The sequence below is a fragment of the Pseudopodoces humilis genome, chromosome 8 (genome assembly GCF_049639895.1).
Source record: "Pseudopodoces humilis isolate 2021_Gansu_Grassland_sample_001 chromosome 8, ASM4963989v1, whole genome shotgun sequence".
In the NCBI taxonomy this organism is placed as follows: Eukaryota; Metazoa; Chordata; class Aves; order Passeriformes; family Paridae; genus Pseudopodoces; species Pseudopodoces humilis.
In genome coordinates, this window is record NC_142207.1 from 15,994,594 (window position 1) to 16,014,362 (window position 19,769).

At 42.2% G+C, this 19,769-nt stretch overlaps 1 protein-coding gene across 2 annotated transcripts in view; it reads left to right on the plus strand.

Annotated features, from left to right (window-relative positions):
* LOC102104331 (unconventional myosin-X-like) overlaps positions 1-19,769 on the plus strand; it is a 60,217-nt gene that overhangs the window by 26,711 nt on the left and 13,737 nt on the right. The window contains exons 17-25 of one of the 2 annotated variants that reach the window (XM_014249142.2): positions 4,002-4,307; positions 8,203-8,242; positions 9,759-10,550; positions 12,573-12,696; positions 13,189-13,432; positions 14,252-14,347; positions 15,973-16,066; positions 16,671-16,726; positions 18,365-18,507. In XM_014249142.2, the coding sequence (XP_014104617.2) occupies positions 4,002-4,307; positions 8,203-8,242; positions 9,759-10,550; positions 12,573-12,696; positions 13,189-13,432; positions 14,252-14,347; positions 15,973-16,066; positions 16,671-16,726; positions 18,365-18,507 (1,895 nt within the window). The remainder of the gene's footprint in view (positions 1-4,001; positions 4,308-8,202; positions 8,243-9,758; positions 10,551-12,572; positions 12,697-13,188; positions 13,433-14,251; positions 14,348-15,972; positions 16,067-16,670; positions 16,727-18,364; positions 18,508-19,769) is intronic. The other variant, XM_088058999.1, reaches the window with a different exon arrangement.

Consider the following 19,769-nt stretch of genomic DNA (forward strand, 5'->3'; position numbering starts at 1 on the left):
CCCATTGCTTGCCTCTGATGACACCTTTTCCTTGCCTTCAGGGCTCTCCTGGCTGGGCCCCACCTTTGCTTTGGGTCACCTCCTTTTCCTTGTGCCTGTCAACTCTGTTTTCTGCTCCCCCTGCAAATTGCTTCTTCCTCACTTGTGGTTCTGCCTTTGCTCACCCTCTTTCCTCGCCCTGCCTGTTTGCCTCGTGATCTCCCTCTCCTTTTAATTAACTCTTCAGAATTGGTTTTTGGCCAGCTCCTCAACAGTAATCTCCTCTTGCCTCTCCCTTTTGCACCTGACCAGGGAAGGTTTGGGAGAACCAACTGCAGACAGACCGCCCCTCCTCTGCCCCTCGAAGTCAGTGCAACAGCTGACTCCTTAATGGCTGTGGTATGCACACTTAATCCCAGTAAGATGCTCTTTCCTGGCTGGTCTTTGCTCCAGACACCTGTCAGTCAGGGTTGTGAGGAGGTGAAATCCCTGGCCAGCAGAGCTGTTTTAGCAGGCACTCTTCTTAGAGCTCCAGTTACACCAGGTAGCTCATTTTGCATTGGGGAAATGTGTGCAAAGGTTGTACCCTGCCTTGCCAGTGTGGAATATCAGCAGAATACACATTTGGTCTCTGGGGCCTTTATTCATTTATTTATTTCCCTCTAGGAAGACAAATGAGCTCTCTCTATTGTTTGGATGTGAGATTGCAAGTTCTTTGTGTCAGGGCCTCTGCTCTCTTTTACTTTGTGTCTAGCATTTGGAGAGAGGGGTAGAGATTAGCACAGGAAAATTGATTTGCTGGGAAACATCACTGCAGGCATACTGGATTACTGCTTTTCTGAGTTCTTGGTAAGGAAGCTGCTTCCCTGCAGGGCTGTGATGGAGACTGTGTGGCAGCAGTATTCCTCTTGGTTAGAAATCTTGTGGTCCTTCAGGCTCCACACTTCTGAATTCCTCATCCCACATGTTGCTGTTGTGAGTCTCATCCTTAAGGACAAGCTGCGCTTCTGCAGCCAGAGTGTAAATCTTCACAAGCAGCTGGAGGTAACTGGGCTTCACAGGGGAGGAGAGCATGGAGTAAAGAAGAGCTCGAAAGGGGGACTGTAAAACTTTCTGTGAAGAGAGTTTCCAGTTGCACTGCACCTGTATTGAAAAAAGTCCAGCAGTCAGGAGTTCAACTGGGCAAGTGCTGAATGGTCTGTGCAGAGTTGGGCAGGAATACCAGTATGTGCTGCCTTATGCTTGATACCATTTCTGCTAGTTTTGCAAGTATAAGTGTGTTTAAATTAATTTGGTCTCATGCAAAGTAGAGTGGCAAAGGAAGGTTTTTACTGGTTTCTCCCCTTTTGTGAACTTGTTCTGTGAGCCTGGAGAATCAGATTTTCTTCGCCCTCATTCCCTGCAGCCTAGTATCTCTGATCACTAGAATGTGAGACAAGAAAATCAAGCCCATTGAAATGGCCCCATTCTTATATAGCTCATCTGTGGACCTCTGAGATGCAGGTAACAGCTTTACCAGCTAAAAACCACATAGTGCAGGATCCATGTACAAATTTGGCTGTGCCCCCTGGTTTCTTCAGGACTGTATTGTTCATGGGAAGAAGACAGTAGCAAATTGCTCCATAACTCTGTTATCTCTAGTCTTTGGAGATGTAACTGCTAACTACAGCTCACTGACAGAATAATGAAATACATTTCAAATGCAGCATTGAAGCCTTGCAGCCAGCCTGCCTTCTCTGGTGTCATACATGGTCAGGAAGTCTCCCAACCCCTTTGCTTGGTCTGCAGGTTGAACTTCTTTGCCCAGTGCAGAAGAGTGAGTGGAAGCTTGTAAAAAGTGAACGAAATTCACAGCCTGTGAGCAGCAATTCCAGCTGAAGGGCATCTGCAAGCTTGGCTGTGGTCATGAGGAATGAGGGGGCACTTCAGCCTGGCAGATTAGCAGGCAGAGCTGGCCTGGAGCTGGGCAGGGCTTGGCACATGTTGCACTTGAGAGAGTTTCTGGCAGATGCATTTTGTAAAAGTCAGAGCACTCTTTTTGATGCACTTAGTCTGCATTGGCAGAGAGTGTATATGCAGCTGTTCACACCCCATGTGCAGGACACAAGGCAGACAGAAGAAGTGGGGATGAGGGGACTGCAGCCCAGGAATGATTAACCTAAAACCTCCTACTTCTTATCACCTCTTGCCTTTCCTTTTCTCTGTACTTCCTCCCTTTGACTTAATACTTACAAAAAAAGCGTGACCTCTGCACACTACTGCTATTAGCATCCCTCTCCTGATTTTCTTGACTGGGCTGATGTATCTGATGTGCAGGGAGGTGGCAAGCTGTCAGCATGGGTCCCTGTTCCATTTGAAGGGAATTTCATTGCCAGGACAGGGATTTTAAGGTGTGTCCTTTCCTCAGGGTATTACAGAAGGTCTGTGGGAAGTATATGTGAGAATACCATGCTATTTCCAGTGTGCTTTCTAGGACTGTAAGACTTCAAGGATTACTGTAGCCTGTTGGCCCAAGATCCTTTGTAACAGCCCCATAGAATTTCTCTCTGCACATTCTGGTTTGGATTAAAGACGTTTTTGATTTGAGTAGTACCAATGGTTGTTCCCCAGTGCAAGGTACTAAAGTGTCTAAATATATTAAATTACTTAAAAAAATATCTGCTTATTTTCAGCCTTAATAGGTGTCAGCTTCAGGTTGGTTAAATTTTATGGCTCCTGTAGGAAAAATAGAAATGTGGATACTTGAACTGAGGTAAAGCCTTTCCTTAGAATTTCCTATTTCTTAAGGTCCTGCACGGAACAACTGCTCTCATTCTATAAGCCTGATTTCTGGTTCCAGTCCTGCTTCCTCAGAAATCACCTGAATGTCTAACATTGTTCTTAAAATGGGGGAGCTGTCAGAGAACACAGGATAAAAGCAGTATTCTATACATTCTGCTTACAAGTATAAGAATCCCAGTAGTGATTTTTCTATAGCATTGTGGTGGGAGTTTGCCTTTGTGAGATGATCTGGGGCCCAAAAATCCAGTTTTGACCTGCTGCTTCCCAACATAGTCCCACACCAGTTGTGTTTGGCCTTTGATTCTTCAGTACAATACCTTAAGACTGACTCTTTTGGAGTTGTTTAATGTTTGCTTGAATCTAGCTTACAAATTGATCCAGATTACTGTGTAATGGTAATTTGTCCAGTTTGTTTGTCATGTACAAACTTCTACCAGGAACTTTTTTCATGTCCTTAATAAAAATAGTCTTTAATGCAGAGGGAAAAACTGACTTTTCTACAACTTTACTAGACTACAGAAACACTGAGTGATGATTGTTGTGTTTTGGGGCCTTGTCATGTTCTTCAAGTGCTGCAAAGTTGATTTTGATATCGATGATCCTTGTGGGTCCCTTGCAACTCAGGATATTCTATGATTCTTGTTTAGGCAAAATGTTGTGCAGTAGAAGCATTTGTTTATGTGAACCTGTTACACTGTTTGATTCAGCCATCAGTATTGTAGTATCAGTGTGTTTTCTCCCAGACAGTGTGAAATTAATGTGACCAAATCTATTTTTGCACTTTTTTTGCCTTTCCTGGAGTAATTTGCTTTTGGCCACTTAAGAGATGGAGCAATATTTGTTCTCATATAGGAAGGCCATTTGTATGTTTCTATTCTAATGAGTCCATACTGAATGTTATACTCACTGCACAGTGAATGTGTTTATGTACAATGCAAGGAGACTTCGGGCCAGAAGACCTTCCCTTTCCATGTGCCACATATCTCTCCCTCATTTTCTGAGAGTCTTCACAAAACTAGGTGCCTTTTGAAACAAACTAGTGGTAGATGTTGGAGGGAGAGCAGTGAGGTGAATATGACTTACAGGCAGTGAGTGGCAGGAGAGGAACAGAATTCATGTCACTTCTGAACTCTGTTTTTTTGAAAAGGACTTTTCTGTGGATGTGGTCAGTATGCACGGGCAGGAGAAATGCAGAGCTTTTATTGCTTTGTGGTGCATTAAGTGTGTGGTCCTGTTTTTAGGAAGAAGTATCAGAAGGTGCTATCCAGTGTTGTTATAATCCAAAAGAACTACCGAGCATACTTCTGGAAGAAGAGCCTGCTGCGCCTGAAGGCCTCTGCGGTGACCCTGCAGAAGCACTGGCGTGGCCGCCTGGCTCGCAGCCTCTACCAGCACTTGCTGCAGCAGGAACTCCGGCGGAAGCAGGAAGCGGAGGAGAGAAGGAGGCAGGAGGAGGAAGAGCAGATCAGAAGAGAGGAAGAGGAAAGACAATGGCAAGAAGAGGAGGAGCGTAGGAGGAAACAGGAAGAGGAAGAGGTGAAGGAAAGGTACAAGATGGTATCTTGCATTCTGTCTTGGTTTTAGACAATTTAAAGGGGAACATTCTAAAATGAGTTCTCCCCCTTTGTTTTAACCAGTCGTTTTCCACCAATAAGGAACGAATACAAGTAGCTATAAGTGAAAAAATAAGTTTACTAACAAGTGAAACTGCAACAGGCAAAAAACAGCAGTAAATAATGACTGTATACAAAATTGCTAAATCTCACAAACCCCCTGAGGACAAATTGGAACCCAAATTGGTGGAAATACCCTTTCCAAGATGGCACCTGCCACAGGCGATGGTGCATAGGGAGTCAAAGGGAAAATGGCATCAGACCCTCCCCCTCAAGATGACGGCCTTGCAGGTGACCACACTGTTGGGAGACAAAGGGGAAGGATGGCAGGAAACCCCCACGGCAATGAAGGAGCTTACCCAGCAGTTCTCGTGGGAAATGAGAAGTGCTGCTGTGTGTGGGGTCAGCGCTGCTGCTTGCTGCAGCTGCTGGACTCTGCTGAGTTTATTAGTACATAAATTTCAACATATAATTGTGTGGTATTTTGCTTTTCAGAAGTAGTTCTTCTAGGTTTTTGTAATGTACGTTCCCAAGGGGGGATCTCATCAGACTGTCAAGCATCAGAAAATTCTAAGATTAGAAGCATTCAACCTTGATCTTGTGTGCAGTTTTGGGCACCAGAATACAAAAAAGACATTAAGCTATTAGAGAGTGTCCAAAGGAGAACAGTGAGGATGGTGAAGGTCTGCAGGGGAAGCCACAGGAGGAGTGGCTGAGGCCACTTGATCTGTTCAGCCTGGAGGAGACTGAGGGAAGATCTCACTGTGGTCTTCAACATCCTCACAAGGGGAAGAGGGGGGAGTAGGCTCTGATCTCTTCATTCCCATGCCCAGTGATGGGACCTGAGGAAATGGCAGGAAGCTGAATTGGGGAAGATTCAGGTTTGATATCAGGAAAAGGTTTTTCACCCAGAGGGTTGTCAGCACTGGAACAGACTCCCTAAAGAAGTCACAGCACCAAGCCTGACAGAGTTCAGGAAGCATTTGCCAATACTTTTGGGCGCATGGTGTGACTCTTAGGGTCACATCACAGGGCCAGGAGTTGGACTTGTTGATCCTGATGGGTCCCTTCCAATTTAGCATTTGCTTCTGTAATAAAAGGAAGGACCTATCTAGTTGATTTGCTGTAGAGTGTTTTTGCCCTTCTTGTGCCCCAGACCATGAGAGATGTGTTCAACCCAGCATCATGGCAGAGAGGTGTCAGTGTTTCTAGGAATCAGGGAAACTCATTTTATTTTCATTTGCTAATTAATTTTAAATGGCATCTGAGTGAGTAGCCAGGACGGTACTAGCAGACCAAGTTGGCTATCTTCTGAGCATCCACCTAAAAAATGGAAGTCCATAGAAATGCAGATCAGCTAATCTACTGAGAACAAGCAAGAAACCCCAACACGAGTGTAGAGACAAAGTCAGAAGGACCTAGGTGCAGTTTGAACTGTAATGAGCTAGAAGTTGGCATGCAGTTTTTGTGCATACTCTGTTAGCAGAGGGGAGACATGGAACAATTTGGTCTAACACTCAACAGGAAGAAAAATAATAATGTTGAGAAAAAGGAGGTATTTGATGCTATTTTTATCTTCCCCAAACGCTTAACTGTTGGATATTAAATACGATTAGGAAGGAGATACAAGAATTCAGAACATATGGAAATAAAAGGTTAGAAAATGCTCACATAAATCAAATTACAAATTATGAAGAAGGTATCGGGATTTGGTGAAAATAATGTTTGGGTACTTCAAGAACTAGCTAAAGCAGTTTAAGACAGTAGATACTCTCTTTTCTTCTCCTCGGTGGATAGTAATTTTTCCATAAAAATGGAAAATGCCAAACAATTACGACCCCCTTTTAAAATGAGAAAAGGAAGAATAAGGGAATTGTAGACCAGTCAGCCTGACCTCAGTTGCAGGCAAATACTGAAACAAATGATCAAACAGTTGTAAATACTTGATAAAGGAATCAAGCCAATGTGGACTTCTGAAGAATAAACAGCATTACCTGTTTCCGTCTGTGGTAGCTTATGGCATGTCTTGTGGACAGGCAGAAGCTGTGAAGGATAAGGTAACTTGACTTTGGGTAAAAGGTAAAAGGTAGGTAAGGGCTTTGATATGTTACGACAATACGCTAAGATGCTAAAAGAAATTTGCTTTGGGAAAAAGTATGTGAAGCAAGATTAGGATTTGTGTTTTTACTGCATTTAATTAATAAACAATAGTAGTTTTTTGTTAAATAGAAGAGAACTCTTGAATGGGATTCTTCCATGATCTGTGCTGCATATGGTATTTGTGCAATGTTTCCATAAGAATTTGGATGAAGAAATATGAATATCCTTGTTAAATTTGCAGATAAAACCGTCTGCTGAGGGACTGTAGGCACATAGCCTAGGATTACAGTTCAGATAATTTTGGCAAGTTAAAGGATCTGAAAAACAGGATAACTTTTGGTACAGACATATGCAGATTTACAGTCAGGAATAATCAAATGCTCAGGGAGTGGAGAAGGAATGCTTACTTCAACAGCAGGAGAAAGGTCTGGAGGCTAAGTTAAATATGTCACCAGTATCATGCTGTGTGAGAGGGGAAAGCAAATGCTCTCTATAAACAGAATTGTTTCTGTAAGAAGTGGTGATGCTTCGGTACCCTTCAGCTGGAGTGCTGTCCTTAGTTTTGGGTATCTCATTTCAGGGAGAGTGTAGATCAGTTGATGATAACTAGAAAGCAGGAAGAAATACCAAAGCTTTAAAAACTGTGAGGAACAGTTGCAGGAATTTGTATGTAGATTATAGGTGTTACTCCTAATTTGTTTTAAAATGGTTGTGGTTTTGAGCCCTCTTAATCATTTAAGGCAGTTGTTTAACTCACGATGTCTGCTAGGGATCTTTCATTATAGTTGGAACCATCTGGATCTCACTCATGTCAGCTTTCATTTACAGATAATTTCCTGGATTTTTTTTGAGAGAGCGAGAGTCGCAAGAGTGAGAGCTTTAAGGACTTTGTGACTTGCAGCTGTAGTTTAGAATTTGCCTGGGAAAGTCTGCAAGGCCTGGGAAATAAATATCATTGCTGTCCTGTTCTCCTTGGGGTAGAATTACAGATTTGAAAGTCACCACTGGCAGCAGTAACTTTCTTCCATCCAGCAGCATCCTATTCCTGCTCCTTAAGCATGACCCTGGCATTCGTCTGTCTGCTGGTTCAGTTGTTGTAGCACACCTCCACTGGAGAAACTGGCCATGGTGATAGCTTTGCTTTGGAGTGTAACCTTTTTGATCTGGGTAGAGATGCAACACCTTGGGATAGATTTTTCCTCTGCTCATGTTTACTAACAGACAAGCTGGATTGTGCATGCCACTGAGAAGTTAGGTGAGTTGGGGCTTTAATACTGTAAAAGCAAAACAAAACACAAATTCAGTGCTGCTATTGCAGTAATTCTGTTTTTAAAAAATAAACAGTTTCCTGATACCTGTCAATTGCACACATACAACTTCAATATTCACAGATGTATAGCACTTCAGAAGATTCTGTTTACCTTTATTATGAGTCTGATTTGTCTTTCTGTCACTGTTTCCAATGTCCTTCCTGGTGTGTTCCAACTAATCCAATTTCCTAATTGATCTGAAAGTTAAGTGCATGGGGAAAATCTGTTATATCCACAAAGGTCATGCCAACCACAGAGAATTGGATTTTTACTAAATTGCAAAAGCTTTTAAATCAGTCTTACAGCAAGTACCTCATTTTAACCTTATCCCTGGAGGGCTGATATGTCCATGTAATTCTGAAAACCTCACATAGGAGAACTAGGTCTTTCTCTGACTGTTATGTCTTGTTTTTTGACAGAGAAAAGGAGCAACTGAATGTGCTACTGCAGGTGGCCCAGGTAAGTTTAACAGTTGTTCTTTTCACGTGATTTCTTGTATATTTCTTGTATATTCTTGTGTTTTCTTGAATATTTGTAAAGAGTCCTTCATTGCCTCCACTTTGCCTGGATACCAATACTGTTACTGTGGCAGCACTATTTAAAAAATGGGCTTTGTTCACTCAAAACCTGCAGATGTTTGGCTTTGGCAGAAGTGCATAGAGTTAACAAGATAGGGCTTTTTTCAAGGCTCTTGTATGAGCTTGCATTGGTTCTATTTGAAAGTTTCCATATTGAACATGCAGCATCCTATTTTTATCTGTACTGCTTGAGCTTGTTAGATAACCTTCTGATGTGCTACACTGTGACACAGTCTGTTTTGCTGGATTGTTGCCTGTAACAGCCGAAATAAGAGTGCAGCTGACTGCTGCCATGGCTAAAATAAACCCCTTGTAACTGATCTGATTGTTCGTACTTGGCAAACCAAAGAGCAGACCACCTACCCAGAGGTGTGTGAAAATGGCTGTGTATCTCATTGGTTTTTTCTCATACCACTTGTTCCCCAGTTTCAGACCGTCTTTGTTCAGGAGAGGTTAGAAGCATAGAAATGTGCTCATCCACAAGTAAGAGTCTAGTAGAGAACAAGCAACAAGGTAGCTAAAGAAAACAAGGAATAAGAGTTAAGTGAGTCAATATATTGACTGCATTGTCATAAGTCCTATCAGGAAGTACATGAAATCCTATCAGAATTCATTTTTACTTTTTCTCATGTGTGTATCTGTTCTCTCGTGTGTGTTTTCAGTATCCTCTGTGGAGGGGAGGGTGGCTTTATCCTAAACAGTAGTGAAAGTTACCAGTATCTTCCATCTTCTAATTATCACATATCTGCTAGAAATTTCCTGTTACTTCAGTGTGGAGAGTAGAGTAAGACTGAGTCTTCAGCAGTCAGTCATCAGCCATCTAGTGATGCTAAAGAATCCCAAGAAATTCTTTGTGGAGTTTTGTTGGGCTGTGATTGGAGTGGATACAGTCCTACTTCATGCAAATATCCCTTCCAGCCCTAAATTCTGATGGTCAGATCCTCATTTCAGGAAATTATGACATTTCCAGACCTCTTAATGAATTTCTGGGAAATCTTCAGCTCTTAAGTGGTCTATGCGATTATGTGTTCATGTATAGTTGCTTTCTCCTATATGTGTGTGAGTTCAAAAAGAGAGAATGGACTTTCAGGCTGCTTTTGTCCCAGTTACAGTGTACAGTGATGAACAGATAGAGAGGCTTTTCTAAAAATTCACTGAACCCAGTGAGCTTCTTTGTATGATTCATAATGGAGGTGGATTGCTGGGAAAAAGGAGGTACCTGAAGATCTAGTAGTTCTCCTTTTAGCTTTTACACCATGAATGACTGCAGGATGCTTGGAGTCATCTTTCTGCAGATGGTAAGTACAAGGCAGGCACAGGAGACAGGAAGAATGAAAGGTCCAGGCAAGGAACACAGGTTGAAGAAAGTGCTTTAACACTGTTCTAAATTCTTTAAGGTGGACACAGTAAACACTGAGGAGGTGGATATTCCCCTGCAAGAAGAAGAGAGACGTCAGATGGAGGAGATCTTAAGACTGGAGAAGGAGATTGAAAAGTTGCAGCAACAGAAAGAGGATCACATGTCTGTCATCTCTGAAGACACTAGGAATGAAATCTATCGTCAGCGAGAAGAAGAGATACAGCGGTTGGAAAAAGAGGCATCAAGGGTTGCCCAGGAGTTCTTGGAGCTGCTGGATTTTGGCAATCTGGATGAAAGTGTGCAGAACTTAGAGCACTCACTTTCTAGTGAGGGGACGCTCAACATTGACTGCAGCCTGGTGGCACCGCTGGCTGAAGAAGAGGTGGATGAGGGTTTTCATGCCGATGATGAAGGACGGCCAACTTCCAGTTTGGTGGTCTCAGATCAGCGTGGCACAAGAAACAGTGGTAACTACTCAAAGGAAGTTGCAAACACAAGCCTTCTGCATCTCCAGAGGGAAGTGGGAGAGGTTGCCTCTGCTCCAGGACTGCCTGTGGAAAGAACCACTAGCCCCAAGGAGCAGAGAGCCCTATCTGACCCAGCAGAAAGCGTTTACAGCACTGTCTCTGATACTCAGAGGAGTAACAGTGGAGAGGCAGGAGAGCCCATTTACACCTCTCCCCAAGATGTGGAGTCTGACTATGACCATGAGGAGTTTGATGGCTATGGAGATGCAGGTAATGCCTCAGCTGAGCCTCTGAATGATGAGGAGGGTCTGAGACACTCCCATGGTACCAGCCTGGACTCCAACCGTGGTAGCCTGGACTCGGTGAGAATATCTCCCTTCACCTTTCTGGATTATTAGTGTGACTTCATTGATGTTTATAACAGCTTTGCTTTTTTACTGTATGCCTGCTCACCCTGCATTTAGTTACTAATATATAACTCTTCTTATATCAATAATCAGCTTGCAAAAAAGGGAAGAGTCACAGATAGGCTGAAGGTCAGAGGGCCTGTGATTGTCTGTTGTCTGCTGGCATGCAATCCAGTACATGTGTACCTATTTTAGATTGTTACCATTGCCATATGTTAATGTAACACGCTTTAGGAAAGCAAACAGCTGATGTTTGGAGGTCTATGTTCTACCTTATAGAGGTTTCACAGGAGGGTCCTAAGGTTCCAGTGTGCAGTGACAAGAGCAAATGGGAAAGGATGGGGTTTGATTTGATTCCATCACTAAAACTTCTCTTGTTCTAGGTCTGTTCAGAGTCAAAGGTTTATTTTCAGCTGGTGTGTACAAGTTAAGTTATTTTAACGCTGGAAGAAATTACTGTGCTGATTGGGCTGGGTCCCAGTGCACACAGCCAGGATCACTGAACCCTTTCCTTTCTGCTGCAGGGACAATGACAGGGTGGTAAAGCTGGGCTATTTGCCTCACACTTCAGCACTCAGCTTAGCTCCCACACTGGGTCTGGACGTCAGAGTGCTGTCAGGCCAGCTGCTTAATAATGCAATGATAAATCCCCGTACAGGACAGGATGTCAAAGCCCACATAAGACTGTGAGGAGTTCAGGTGTGAAGCCAGTGACAGCCACAAAAATACTTCCAATAAATGATATCCCTGAGAAGAGGCACTTGAACTAAAAAATACCTATTAGAAAACTATTCAGTTTTTAAATTTTTTTAGGAACTCATTTTATTTCCTTCAGTATGTTTTTCCAGTGACAGATTGTGGCCTTTCTTTAAAAAGTTGCATGATTGTCTTGTTTGCATTTCCCTAATGTCAGCTGCCAGCCATCAGAATTTTTTATGTGATCTGCTTGAGTAAAGGTGCCTTCTCTGTGGGCAGGTACTCAAAGATCACTGTCAGGTAATCTTCAAATCATGAATCATTCTGTCACAGCTTAGGCTGGTTTCTACCATTCTTCTTAAAATGCAAATAGAAGTGGAGGGTTTTGTTGGGCTCATCACTGAGTAATACTAAGAAAAAGCTGTTGATACTTGGTCATAGTGTGAGCCACAGGAAGCGATAACCACAGCTGAGTCAAGATCTCATCAGTAGCTGCTGTTCTAAGACTACCTGGTTTTTGAAACTTGATGCCAAGGGAGAGAATGAATTAGTGGACCAGGGGTTAGACAAAAGAGGGCCACAGAGAGAAGACAGAAGGGAAAATGAAAAGAATCAACATGCTTTGAGGAAGGAAAAGGTCTAAGGAACTACCTTCATTAGCATTAAATTAATAGAGCAAATTGAAGGGAGTTGTATTTAAGGTAAAGAAAATGATTTTGTGTGAGAAGTACTTATGGCTGAGGGTCTTTATCTAGTTGGAGAACAGAGATGAGTAAATTCAGTACTATTATTTCAGTAATTCAGATTGATGTTTTCAGGGTTCAGTTGTCCTGGACTGTGCTTCTTTTCCTAATCAACCCAAAGCAAGTAATTTCCTTGCTGGGGTTAAATCACTGTTCCATCTTGTCTGGCATTGCGGCCTTTCTGCCAGAAAAATCAGAAAGCTTCTCCAAAATGAAGAATTCTGTCTTAAACCCATCAAATCAGATTTTGCAAGGTGAGCTCTGCCTTGAAACAGGAAGTTTTGTTACTGCAGGGAGCTTGAGCTTTCTAGCCATGTCCATTGCTCTCCTTTCAGGTATGAAAATTCCATGCTCTTGCTGTAGGCGTTAATGGATAAGCTGTCAAGCCTCTACTTCTACCAAAGTGCTTTTTTTGCAAAGGGACTATGTGTAGTTTTGCACCTTCTGATCATGTGACTTCTCTAACCCTGTTAATTGCTCTGGTCCTCCTGCGACCAGGAGAACCCAAGTAGCCTATAATCTATTTTTTTTTCTTCAGTTTCTGGAGAGTGAAGAAGAAGTGGATGTTTACATTGATACAGATGAGGAGTTTTGTAATGGACGAGTCACAATCTTCAATGGCTCAGGGCCACCCTATTTTCACAGTTACCTCTACATGAAAGGTAAGTGGATTTTGCCAAAACTATGGATGGATGGGATCCAGGAAGCTTGCTTTTCTCTTGTGTTTGTCCAGAATCATCATCTTTATTTGTTCTTAGTTCTCATTTTATTCTCCCATTTTTTTTTTCCTATTTTATTTCAAGCAACAAATATAGAGATAGGAGCTGGGTGTCAGGGATATCTTTGCCACTGATACTTAATTGTGCCTACTTGGTATGGGCTTAAATGGTGCATTCTCAGCTATGAAACTGAACTCAGAACAAAAATACTTGAGTAGTGCATCTATTTCTGTATTTTGTTTTTGTTTCACTAATTTGGTTCTGCTTTTCCTATGTTTGAAAGCAGGCACAACTATGTTTCTCTCCTTCAGTTCCTTTGTTTGATGTAGGAACTGAAGTGGCAGCTGTTCCTGCCCAGGATCAGTTGGCAGGATCCGAATGAAAGCCTGGCCCCTGTTGCATGGCTGCTGAAATTTTGCTCACTCGCTTTTGCAGGAGGACTCATGAACCCGTGGCGGCGGCGCTGGTGTGTCCTGAAGAACGAGGCCTTCATGTGGTTCCGCACCAAGCAGGAGGCCCTGAAGTCGGGCTGGCTCTACAAAAAGGGCGGAGGAATGTCGACGCTTTCGCGCCGCAACTGGAAACGCCGCTGGTTCGTGCTTCGAGAGTCCAAGCTGATGTACTTTGAGAATGATAGTGAGGAAAAGCTGAAGGGGACTATTGATATCAGAAGGGCAAAGTGAGTGCGAAAATAAATCCCTTTGATCCCTAGTATTCACTCTCTAAATCAGTAATGAAGGGTCCAGCGCTGCTGTTCATTGGCCTGTGTATCTCCCGTGGTGCTTGGAGAATCAGAAACAAAGGAAGGAAAAGACATTCACAGCATCTAGTTTTACTCTGGAGGGAGTCTGCAATTACTTGATAGTTCTTTTCCCAGTCTTGCATTTCATAATCCAGCAGAAGCTCTTTCCAAGCCATGGATGGAGCCAGACCAGGAGGGGCTAATTAAGTACATACCCCGTGCATTCTCTCCTACCCAGACTCCATCTGTTTTCTGGCTTCTCCAAGCATTTCACAGAGGTATTATGAAGCTCACAGCGGGATTTGAATTTGGCAGCATGTACTGTGCCTTTTCCTGAGTCCTGAATGCTTTTTCTGCTGCCATAGTCAATTCCTCAGCTCCCACTTTAAGAAAGGACAGACTGGTCACCTGTTAGCATTATGCAGACCTGTAAAGTGCCAGAAAGAATGGTGCACCTGACTTGTAAACAGATCTCTATATCAGCCTCCCTGTTACCTCTTCTTCCATTTAGCCTGCTGGTGTCTTGAAAATTCATGTAGTGCCCTAAAGATTTGGTTTTTAACTGTACAGATATTTTTTAAACATTTTGATGTGTATTGGCAGAATTTTGTATTTCTGTCAGAGTTACAAGCCATCTGAACCAGTGATTTCCCTTCTCTGTGGTGAAGGGTATGATGTGAAAGAATCAACCAGATGGAATTCAGGCCTGTGAAAGGTTTTTGAGAGCTTTGGCACTTGTGCTTTCTTGTGTTCCAGAGAGATTGTGGATATCCATGAAAAGGAGAATGCCTTGGACATTGTGACAGAAGACCGAGTTTACCACATCGTTGCAGAGTCACCAGAAGATGCCAGGTACAACAGGGAGTTTTGTTAGGTTTGTTCATTCAGTGCAGGTCTGACCCAGCTACTCATGGGAGAGTTTGAGAAACATAATCAACTCCCTTTTGCTGGAGAAAAGGGGGGATTTGTTCCCAAGTGTCATTTTGTGCTTCCTGGGATGCATCACATCTACTTTGGGGACTTGATGATACAGCTAGCAAGATTGTGGTTCGATCTGCCTGTCACAGGACTGCCAGCTTCTCATGTGGCTGTGAGCATGCTGAATTCAAGGGTTACTTCAGCAGACACACAAACCTTAATATAAACTGGAACATATAATAGCTGATTTATTTATTTAATGGAGTCTTGAATCAAACAAAAAGTCTATTCATGTTGTCTGTAAATGATTGCAAGAGCAGCTGGGTTTTATCCAGGAGACAGAAAAAAGGCTACAGCTTATCAGAGTCTGTAGTGTCATCTGATAAAATCTTCCCAGTGCAAAGCAAACAAGTGACTCATGTCCTTCCTTCTTGGCATCCTGGCCAGACAGTGGGAATCAGTTGTTTAAGGGCAGGTTGGACAACCTGTCCTGGCTATGCAAAGCCAAGAGGTTACTGTCTACAGCCACTCATGTCTTCCCACTTTTACCAAGGCTTCTGCTCTCTTAGCCCTAATAGTGTAACTGTTCGTCTGATCTACTGATTCTGTGAAGTTATTTATGGTATATTATTATTTTGGTAAATGGAGAGAAAGGAGGAAGGTGTGTGGATACAATTTAACAGAAATAGATTGAAGAACAGCCATATGGACTAGAGAGGAGCAAATTTAGGGAGCAGTAGTGGAAGGAACAGTAACTTCTTAACCCAGAACACAACTGCAGTAGGCATGCCCTAAGATTTAACACTGCAGAATTGTTAGGATGAGTATAAGCCAAATGCAGTCTCTGTCTCTGCCCTATCAGTCTCTGTTCTGAGGGAGAAGAAAGCCCCAGTACTTGCAGTAGCAAAAGGCAGATGAGCAGATGCTGCAGAGTATCCAGTTTGAGAATCCTTCATGAAGTATGGATGTTTGCTGCTCTCACTGGAAGCTGCAGATAAGAATCTGCTTTTCTGCAACAGCGATTAGCCTCCAGATATGTCTGTAAGAGAAGCCCTTTCACAGACAAAAAACTTCACTCCAAATTCAATTGTAAACAAACCCATGATTAATTGCCAGCCATATGACTTTCAAGTTTATTAGCAGATCAGAGAGAGACTGATCAAGAAGGCTCCCAGGCGTCTCTAAGACTCTAGTCCAGGAAGATTCCCAACTAACTCTGTTTTGACAAGTGCTGTTATGCCCTTCTCAGTCTGCTGACATGGGCTACCTGTAAAGCCACTGTCTACTTAGAGTTCCTTGAATAACAAGTGGAAAACTGGATTTTGCAGGAGCAGCTGTCAGTGGGTTGAGGAACGTGCACAGAGTTTTCATGGATAAATAAGGAGGAAGGAAGACATTGGAATCTGGTATGATCAGCCCAAGAGATATTTTGTGACATAGTATTCAGGAAATTGTGAATGAAGAAATTTTCCCAGTGGCATCTTTCCAGGTTCCTTGGTCATGTTCTTGAGCCAGTTTCACTACAGAAAGTTTAACTCTGCTTCTGTTTTGATTGGCAGTGGTTGGTTTAATGTCCTGAGCCGAGTTCACAGCGCTACAGCACAGCAGCTGAGGGAAATGCAGGATGAACAGGCCAATCCAAAGAATGCTGTGGTGAGTTACTGTGCAACCAGCCTGTGGGCATGCTTGGAGCCCTCTGTGTTTAACTATTTGTGCATGTTTTTCCAGCACATGCCATGCTGTACTGAAGCAGTGTAAGAAAGTTGGACATTGGTAATTATAAAGAAACAGCAAAGCTGGTAGCAAAGAGGGCAAGCAGTGAGGAGCATGGTGCTTGTTGTGGGTTGCTGAGCTTGATCACACATAGCTCTTTTCAGCTGGAAGAGAAGAGGGAGGCTGCCTTACGCAGATAAATTTTTTTTGGCTGGGACTAGTCTGGGTCACAGTTATTCCAGACAGAAGATAGCAGTTGGGAAGAATGGTGTATTTATGTATTTTACCAGTACAGAGATAATAGCTAAGGTTATTTCAGACCTTCATAACACTCTCTGGAAACTTGTAACTGTTTTCCATCTAGTCCTGTGGAGCCCCTTGCACATCTTATGCTGTTTGGGAGCGAAGATGACTCACTTGTGCCTTTCTCGTGCGTTCATTTCTACTCAAGCTCTTGTAATTCAGAGGAATGGTTTCAATTCCAGTCTGTTCACAGAGAACACCCATAATTTAAAATGCAATCTGTGTCTTCTTCACTCTACAGGGAACCCTGGATGTTGGGCTTATTGACTCTGTCTGTGCCTCAGATAATCCTGATAGGTAGGTACAGCAATCTGATCATCTCTTAAATCAGAAACTCCCTACAACATTTTTGTGGGTAGGTCCTTTGGGGTTTGTATTTGTTTAAACTCATGCATCTTTTTCTCCAAAAAAAATAAACATAGCTGAAATCTCTAGCTTGTTTCAAACGGAGTCACTTCATAGGCATGAAGTCCATATATGTATTGTCTTTGAGTTTTTCCTTCAGCTCCTAAAAATGAAAACAGCATAATTTCAATGCCAGAAGATTATCATTTTATCTATTACCAGCACTGAACAGCTATGTCCAGCAAAAGCAGCACTTTCATTTTTTCAGCAGAGTTATTTTGAGTTAATCTTGTAAATTTAGGGGAAAGAAACAGCATTGTGGAAGAATAATGGATGAATTTAGAAATCTGAATTATTCTTGATATCTCTGCAATGCAACAGAGCACAGACCTTTAGTTAGTTAGTTTCAGAGAAGAGATAATGGGACATTTCCTATCACTTTATGTTAACATTTAATTTTTTCCCACATATTAACAGGTTCAGCCAGGGCAAAGATAGTCACCAGAGTGCTGAAGTAAAATGTTAGCTATTAAGTTATTTATCTCTGTGGTGTGGGGACAGAGCTCTAGGCTCTGCCACAGGTTGCTAAGACTTTGTTTTTAGTTGTTTACAAAATGCATTTTAGAAGTGAACTAAGATTTAATTGATGTAAACATTTCAGGCTGTTCTCAGCCTGTACTCCTCATAATTGATCTGTGAACCAGTGAAAACCAGGAACAAATAGCTGAATAGTTAAAATTCGTTTATGTATGTGCTGAGGTATGCTTTTCTTGAATATCAGTGTTTGAAGCAATGTTAAACAAAATCTGGGGAGAATGCTTATTCTCAACCAACATTTTTGTGCAGCTTATTTTTATCTGCCACAGGTTTATGCATTTTTCTAACTGATCTTGATTGCACCTTTTGCTTCATACTTGCACTCTACTTTTCAATTTCTCTGTTTTCTCATAGAAATCTGGTTTTGCTTTCAAAGTTTTCTAAGTCTATCCTATTGGAACTGGTCATACTTCTGTTTTTCTATTTTCATGTAAAGCATCAATTCTGTACATAATTGTGAATATTCTTTTGGTGAGATACAGTTGCAAGAGAAGAACTGAGTCATCCAGGAGCAACACAACCGTTTTTCCTCTGTTTTGTCAGGATCAGCTCATCCTTTCTAAAACCAATCTCAAACATGTTTTAGCTCATCCTACTGAGACCTGTGTTTGCTATTGCATCACTGGTTTTAATAAGTACAAGGGAAAGAGCTGTAGCAGCTCAGCCCAGTAGTACAAGCACTGGCTCATTCCAATCTGTCGAAGTCCCTTGCTAATAAACCAAGGACATCTTGCAGCTGCTTATTAGCTAATGAATATTTTCTAGTCTTTGGAAATATCTCTTGAAAGATACTTAATTTCATTTAGCTGGTCTCTGCATTCATCTGTTGACAGAGGAACTGATCAAGAGATGGTCTTAAGTATTTCTGCACTCCTGTGTAGTTTGTATTCAGAAAGTCTCTCTGTTGATGGGAAGGTAAAAAACGTGACTTTGAGTGTGCTGTGAGCTATTTGCATGGTTATGACTAATTTTAATGCTTTTGTTTTCTGACAGACCGAATTCTTTTGTGATCATCACAGCCAATCGTGTGATTCACTGCAACAGTGACACTCCTGAGGAAATGCATCACTGGATCTCCCTGCTGCAGAAACCCAAAGGCGAATCCAAGGTCGATGGCCAGGAATTCCTTGTGAGAGGTGAAAGGAAATGCATGCAATTACATGTGAAAATCATCTTCTCCTTACAATCTGACAGGGAGACTTGATTGTTGCTAACTCAGTCTAGGGTTTAGCTGCTCCCCAAAAACTGTCATTCTCTGCTCTCCCTCTACCTTCCTGCCTGCTGCTTGCCATGTCACATGTGTGCTAGCCCTGGCTCTTACCTGATACCTGCCAGGTGGAAAAAAACCAAAGTGTTTCATGTGTTTTATCTTCTGATGCTAGCTCTAGCCTGTTAAACATGTCCAGCAAATGCCACCAGGGAATAGGAAGGAGCATGGCTGCTGATGAGGAGCAGCTGGCTTAGATGGACTAAAACATGACACTGTGGCTTTTGTTGCCAGCTCAGTTCCTTCTGACACCTGTCATGTAGAGAGAGAGGGAGAGAGATCTTTGTGGGATTGCTGCTGTCCTCAGCTAAACTAACTGACCTGATTGTGGTAGACATAGTGAGGTGAGAAAAATTCTCTGAGGTTGAGCAAAATATTTAAATTACATCTTCAGTCAGAGCTTAGTTGAAGATGGCAGAGCCTGAGTAGGGATCACATATATATTGCAAAATATTCTTACATATTTTTTAATTTCCTCTATACTTTGAGCTCATCACATGGTCTTAAATGTATGAAGACACTCCTGATCCAGTCTGTGGAAAGCAAGTGCATGAGCAAATTGCCTTGCATCTTCCAGAATGTCTGTCAAGGAATAAGGGTCCTGGGGTGGTCATGGCAAGGCAGAAGGACAGGGAGAAAAGGGTTCCCAAAATGTGGCAGAAGCCTTCAACCCTAGTCTTAAAAATTTCAAGGAGATTGAATGATATAAAAGAGACTATAAGACAACAGTTTGAGTGCCTTAACTTCAAAATACATGATTGCAAGGCAGCAGTTCCTTTTATCTGGTATTGTTCATTAGTCAAAGAGAAAAAGGAATCATCCTTTGCAGAATATGCTCTGCTCTTCATAATAAGGTGTCTGTGTGACAGCAGAGTAGCCACAAAGCCATATATTCAGGAAGGTCTGTCTCTGTCTTTTCTTTGTATGGAGCCTCTTGGTTCAGTCTCACATTTTTTGAACATTTTGCCTTGTGGGTGGACATTGCTTTTTACACCTCTGAGTAGAAAATTATCTTTTTGACAGCTTTAGCAATGCAGGCTGTAATTTTTTTCTGTTGAAGTATTGAATTTTCTCAATCTTTTTTTTTTTCCCCCTTTATTTTGCAACAGATCTAAAATGACAGTGAAATTA